The 7,238-nt window shown below is 37.6% G+C and overlaps 1 protein-coding gene across 1 annotated transcript; it reads left to right on the top strand.

Annotated features, from left to right (window-relative positions):
- Positions 1-935: 935 nt before the first annotated feature.
- LOC103809552 (vitamin D 25-hydroxylase) lies at positions 936-4,862 on the top strand (the record flags this gene model as incomplete). The annotated part of the gene is made up of 4 exons (XM_009082390.1): positions 936-1,110; positions 1,402-2,034; positions 3,595-3,924; positions 4,513-4,862. Coding segments are annotated over 4 exons (1,314 nt in total), but the record flags the coding sequence as incomplete, so codon positions are not given.
- Between the last annotated feature and the right edge of the window lie 2,376 nt (positions 4,863-7,238).

The following is a 7,238-nucleotide window of genomic DNA, read 5'->3' on the forward strand; positions in this document are numbered from 1 at the left end:
ACACCACTTCTGTGTCTGACACCACTTCTGTATCTGCCATTACTAAGTGACATGTTGTGAGTCCTTGAGATAGGAACTCATAGCTTCTGTCATGGTGCCCTTAGCCAAGTTAAGCAACTGGAATTTACCTTGCCTCAGGCAGGGAGGAGGAGCAGATAGGGTCATAAAGCTTTCATCCCTCCTGTGGAAGTAGTCTCAGCAAATTGAAAAGAAGACAATTACATGTACTTTAGTGCTTAGATAAACAATTAAATATATATGTATATAATATAGCATAATGTTAGATAAGTATGTACTTGCACTCATGCCTACTTATATCTATTAATGTTAGGGTAAAGTACTTGATTTTTTTCTGAAAAATATGCATTGTTGAACTAAATTGACATTTTTTAATTACTATATGAAAGCATCCCCAGTCCTTACTTTGGAGAGCTGGTCACTTTACCTGCACAGCACAGAGAGTACAGTGGGCTAATTTACTTTCTCTTTTGACAGAGCAAATTAGCTCACAACAGACTCTACTGTGTAATGCCACAGCTGTATCACATCTGGTTACCTGTGTGTCCCACTGAAGGTTATCCAAGTCTATTTTGCATTGTTTAGTGTTGTTTCGGTTTTTTGTTACTTGTTCTCATTCCAGAGGGAACAGTCATAAACTGAGACGGGAGATTCAGATTAGATATTAGGAAAAATTATTTGCCTGTTAGGGTGTTCAGGCACTGGAATAGATTGCCCAGGGAGGTGGTGGAGCCACCATCCCTGGAAGTGTTTAAGAGGCATCTGGATCTGACACTGGAGGATATGGTTTAGGGTTTAGGGGTTATAGCAGTGGCAGGTTAATGGTTGGACTGGATGATCTTAGAGGTCTCCACCAACCTTGACGATTCTATGATTCTATTCTATGATAATTTGTTCTTAAGATTTGGTTGTACTAGCATTTTACAATTATTGTTTTTTCCACCCAAAAGATCTTCAGCCTTGATCTTGGAGGCATATCTGCTATTGTACTGAACGGCTATGATGCAGTGAAAGAATGCCTCGTTCATCAAAGTGAAATCTTCGCAGATAGGCCATCTCTTCCCTTGTTTAAGAAGCTAACAAACATGGGAGGTGAGTGCTAATGTCTTTTGTATAAAAATATCACTTTTGTCCAATAGATGGACATGATCCCATGAAACATTTGCTTTAGCCATTTTCCCTACTTGACCTCCTTTCATAAAATACTTGATGCTTCTTCAAAGATATTATTGGAAAGGATTGTCACTCTTGGACTATGTTCCATAGCCAGAGGTCTGAAATTTTTGATCTCCTTTTTTTTCTGTTGTGTTAAATGATTTTATTATCTTGTGGGGGAAAAAATTAAGGCCTTGCATAAAATACTGTGTCAAAATATTTTTTCAGGCTTACTGAACAGTAAATATGGCAGAGGATGGACAGAACATCGGAAATTAGCTGTAAATACCTTTCGAACTTTTGGATATGGTCAAAGGTCCTTTGAACACAAAATTTCAGAAGAATCTCTGTTTTTTCTTGATGCCATTGACACATACAAAGGCAGACCCTTTGATCTTAAGCACTTGATAACAAATGCCGTGTCAAACATTACTAATTTGATTATTTTTGGAGAACGTTTTACGTACGAAGATACTGAATTTCAGCACATGATTGAGATTTTTAGTGAAAACATTGAATTAGCTGCTAGCGCTTCTGTATTTTTATATAATGCTTTTCCTTGGATTGGTATCTTGCCCTTTGGGAAACACCAGCAACTATTTAAAAATGCAGCTGAAGTCTATGACTTTCTTCATAAGCTTATTGAACGTGCCTCTGAAAATAGGAAGCCTCAGTCACCTCGACATTTTGTAGATGCATATTTAGATGAGATGGATGGCAATAAACATGATCCAGAATCTACATATTCAAGAGAAAATTTAATTTTCTCTGTTGGAGAACTCATCATAGCTGGGACAGAAACCACAACCAATGTTTTAAGATGGGCAGTGTTATTTATGGCTCTTTATCCAAACATTCAAGGTAAGAAATTTGACATTTTGAGCAACTGATACACTTTTCTATTGCAAATTTAAAATGCTTTTTCAAAGTGGTGCAGTGATCCATTGTTGTAATGAAAAGGAAGGTTTGTATATATTATTTTGTTGTATTTACGAAATATACTATGGACAGGGTTGGAAAGCTTGTTTTATACGCAGATGAAGAGGAAAGCTTGTTTTATATGCAGATGAAAGGGATCTCAAAAGTCAAGAGTCATGATGAAATTTTACCATATTCTTTTGTGAATATGTTTTCATGGAGCTTTAATATTTGTAAGCATTTCCAGTATATTTAAGTTTAGTTTAATTGTGGTGCATGATCTGTTGTTGGCAGATATACCATTCTATGTAGTTAATAAATAATAAGCAAATGCAATGAAATATGAGAGTAATAAACTAAATTTAAAATGTCAGCCAAAATGTAAATCAGGTTGTGGTTAACAATTTAGCTACAACTTCTTTTCATCCTAAGCACCTCAGTCCACAACAGATTTCCATGTTATAGGCATGCATATTTATACTTTTGGAAGGACAGAAACGGAATTTAAAAATAAAAAGATGTGTTAGAGGCATTCTGAAGCAATAGGTGTCTGAATGTCAGCCCAGACATTTTGTGTAGAAGTTTGGATTTTAGAAGTGAATAGTCATGTTTCTGGTTTCACTGCCTCCACTTCACTTTTCCTGTCAAAACCTCAGCAGTGCTTGGTTCAATTAGGGACTTCCAGTATTTGGAGGAGAAGCAACCTAGATAACTTGGAAAGTTACTACTGATACTTTGACCACGAAATATTGCTAACTTCAATTTCACCATCATTTCAGAACGGGGATAACAGCAGTACCTGTAGCTATGAGGCTTTTGAAATCTATAGTTTTGCATAGGAACCAGATACCTTCGTGTATGAAAAATTATCTTTTCTTCTTATTGTAGTAGGTGTGTGACTCTACACCCTCTGATTTTCTCAGCTAGAATAATTTGAATTTAAATTGGCGGGACAAAAGGCAACGATTATTCTAAAATTAGAGACCAAATTTATATTTACACTTAAGGTAAATACAGATTTACTTGGAAAAAAAATGAAAAATATGGTAATTTCCACTGTGTTGCATCAGATATTTTTGGTTGAAGAGTGAATGATTTTACACTGTGACAGTTCTAAAGAATCATAGCAGAGTTAGACAAGGGAAGGTTCAAGTGGCTAATTTCAGTCCTGTCTGTGTTCACTCAAGTATTTAATGTACTTTATCTATTGCAGCTTTTTATTTCTTTCTTTAGTTTTGAAGAGCTCCAGGACGGTCAAATAAAACTATGTTAAAACAGTTTTACTGAGAATAATTACTTTCTAAGTGAAGAGTACTGGTATATATGCTAGCAAGAATTCCTACTAGCTGGATAAAGAATATAGAGTCTAAGTCTAAAAGCTTATAAGCTCCTATATTTTATATAAGCTATTTAATGTTTCAGTATTCTTTTAAGTGTGTGTATATATATATATATATATGGAGATCCACTATAAATACCAACTTTTATTCCTGTTCCTAACAGCGCAAGTTCAAAAAGAAATCAATCTAGTCATTGGCCCAAACAAAATGCCCACCTTAGAAGAGAAATGTAAGATGCCATACACTGAGGCTGTTCTACATGAAGTCCTGAGGTTCTGTAATATAGTTCCACTCGGGATTTTCCATGCAACTTCCAAAGACACTGTTGTACGTGGCTACTCGATTCCCGAAGGCACAACAGTGATTACAAACCTCTACTCCGTTCACTTTGATGAAAAATACTGGAGCAATCCAGAAGTGTTTTTTCCTGAGAGATTTTTGGACAGCAATGGGCAGTTTGTCAAGAAAGAGGCATTTATTCCTTTTTCACTAGGTAAGAGCAATTCCTTCCACTGTTCCTTTTCATCAATCTAAAGACATATGACCTGTAAGTGATGGCAATAAATGGACAGAATGATATCCTCACTTCTGATGGAACATCTGTTTTAAAGATAATCAATATAATTCGCTATGGGGATAACAAATTTTAGCATAATATCTTTTATATGGATGAGCTCATTATTATATATAAACTAACAAAACCCCCCACCTTACAAAGTTATAATAATTGCCAGTTCATAATGACAGGCAGTAGATGTAATGAATAAAATAGGGGGGAAAGGCTGAAATGCACATTTTTTAAAGTATATTCTGTCTAGACTGGCACTTCAAGACAAGATAAAGTAGCTTATGAGTGTATCTAAATAAATTTGACAGAATTAGTGTCAGTATAATTTCTGAGGTGAGAGCAACGAATCCTCTAAAATCTGTTTCTTGGTGTATCATGTATCCTTCTGAAAACTCCTGCCACCAAGTTCACAGCTCCTCTTAGAACATAGAAATGACTGTTCATATTCATAGTAAGAGTGAAAATGCAATTGAAAACATTTGAAGTCTTTTCAAAACCTTCTTTTCAATCCAGGAAGAAGACACTGTCTTGGAGAACAACTCGCCCGAATGGAAATGTTTTTGTTTTTCACTTCATTACTACAACGATTTCACATGCATTTTCCTCATGGAATGATTCCAGATCTCAAACCAAGACTAGGCATGACATTACAACCACAGGCATACCTCATCTGCGCAGAGAGACGGTGAAGAGAAGGGAATAGTGTCAGGTGGAGCACAGTGCTCCAAGTTGCAGCTCAGGATCCCCTTTGCCTTCTGTTTCTAAATGTGTTCATGTCAGAATAGCAAAAATTTAAAGGACTTGCAGATAAATTTTTGTGCATAAGTTAATAATTTCTTCTTACTTGGTTTTCACCAAAAAAACCCACCTGAACCAGAAGTGTGGAACACATCCTGTGTAAAACTGATGTTTTCACTTCAGAGGTCTGTATTGACTGTAACTTCTGGCACAGTTTTTAAATATTTAATTACTTAGGAAGCTATTTTGCTTGGAGAGAGTATTTTTATAAGCATGGCGAATATGGTTCAAAATGTTTATACTTGAATTCATCCATGGAAATCTCATTTACATTATTCCAGCTAAGCTGTTCTTTATATTTCTCCATTAAATTTCCATAGTTTAAAAGCTTTAAGAGGTATCCATTTAAATTTCTGTAACCAAGAATAAACTGCCTTTTCCAGTCTTGACAAACAGATTGTCTATTAAAGCATTTTAATTCTTCCTTCTCCTTCTCCTGTCTTCCCAGTTGGTCATACTTTTCTAATGAATCAGATAACTGTGTGAATTCACTTTTAAGATCTTTTATGGCTTGCTGCTCAGTTAGCAACATTTACAGAGAGTTCAGTTATTGCCACACTCCTGATGATTACAGGAAACTTTTTTGCCAGTTTACTACATTTCTAGTCACGTCCTCCATGGCCTCCCAACACGAAGCATTGTGTAATGATTAATCTCTGCCTAAATAGTCTGAAAAAAACCAGTGTTTGTATTACCAGAGTCACATGCAAATACACTACGAGGAAAGAAAATAAGCTGCTTACCATTCTGACCAAAGAAGAGACCTTTCATGGAAGGAGAGTCAAATGGGATGGGAAGAAACAGATTTTAAATGAATTTTAAGCATAAATGTTTTGGCTTAAGAGATATTCTTGACTTCTGCCAGCTTCATTTTTTGTTTTTGACAGCTATTGCTTTGTGGTTATTGGTCGATAAAGATTTGTGTCTGCAGGTCCTACAGGAGAACCTGATACTCTAAATATGGTATGTTTAGTCCTTGCCATGTGGGGAGAGAGGACCTAAGAAGAGGGTTCAGAACAAAACACACTGAGCAAGCAGCTATTTAAGGACAGGTTGTTGGACCTCAATTTTTATGTAGATAACAGTTCAACTTGGAGCTCTAGGAAAGTTGAAAGGCAGGGATTGGTGTTTTTCTGCTGCCCTGTTGTTTTCAGCTTATACTGAGCAGAAGTACTTCCTTTCTTTTGAAACAACAGAAGAATCCAAGAGTGCTAATACTCGTTTGCTTCCATAACAGCCTATAGAATCATAGAATCATCAAGGTTGGAGGCTACCTCTAAGATTATTGAGTCCTACCATTAACCTGTCACTGCTGTAAGACCTAAACCCTAAACCATATCCTCTAGTGCCAGATCCAGACGCCTCTTAAACACTTCCAGGGATGGTGACTCCACCACCTCCCTGGGCAATAATCCAGTTCCTGAACACCCAACAGGGAAAACATTTTTCCTAACACCCAATCTGACCCTCCCCTGTCTCAGCTCATGGCCATTCCCTCTAGTCCTGTCCCTGCAGCCATGGCAGGAGAGACCATCCCACACCTTTCTATATCCCCCTGTCACATAGTTGTAGAGGGCCATGAGGTCACCCCTGAGCCTCTTCTTAAGACTAAACAAACCCAACTCCCTCAACCCTTCCTCATACAACACATGCTCTAGACCTTTTCTAACCTCATTGCCCTTGGCTGGACTTGCTCCAGTGCCTCAATGTCATTTCTAAAGTGAAGAGCCCAAACTGAACACAGCACTCTAGGTGTGACCTCACCGGTGCTGAATACAGGAGGATGATTAAGATGCATCAGGCCCAGATTAATTTACATGTCTGAGGGTAGTCACACCCACGTGCCCCACACAGCAGTTCGAACACGTGCTCCTGGTGCTCTGAAGTGGGTGGGCAGGTGAGCACTTGTTGAATAACTAACTGCCTTTCATAGAGAAGATTTAAGTCTCAAAAAAGAGGAAGAAGCCAAGTCTGATTGCTGTGCATTGGGCACACAATGAAAACTTGTGTATAAAGCATTCCAAAGACATGGGCAAGCAGTGGGGCTTAGGAGTGATGAGCAAGGTTTTTCTGGATACCTGCATCAGCAGATGTTGGGTGAAATGCATAAAATTGTGGAATCTACAGAATTTAAGTGCCTTCAGTATGAAGCAACACTGAAGAGTTCAGTGCTACAGTTCTAGCCTGATGGTAATTCTTCCTATACCTGACCTTGTGCTCTTAGATCAGCCAGCCAGAGTTTTCTAAGTATCCAGTCTTGCCTTCTGGGTTGCAAGAACTCTAGGCCATCCTTGGGTTAAAACATGATTCAAATAATGCTAATTGAAGTCAGGGAAGATTAAAAGCCAGTTCTTGTGGGGGGCTACACTCAAAATGCAGCTGGCCAATCATAATTCCCTTTTGCTGAGGTATTTTGAGATCTAACTCCTGACTAGTCTTTA

Source organism: Acanthisitta chloris, unplaced genomic scaffold (assembly GCF_000695815.1).
Source record: "Acanthisitta chloris isolate BGI_N310 unplaced genomic scaffold, ASM69581v1 scaffold6079, whole genome shotgun sequence".
NCBI lineage: Eukaryota > Metazoa > Chordata > Aves > Passeriformes > Acanthisittidae > Acanthisitta > Acanthisitta chloris.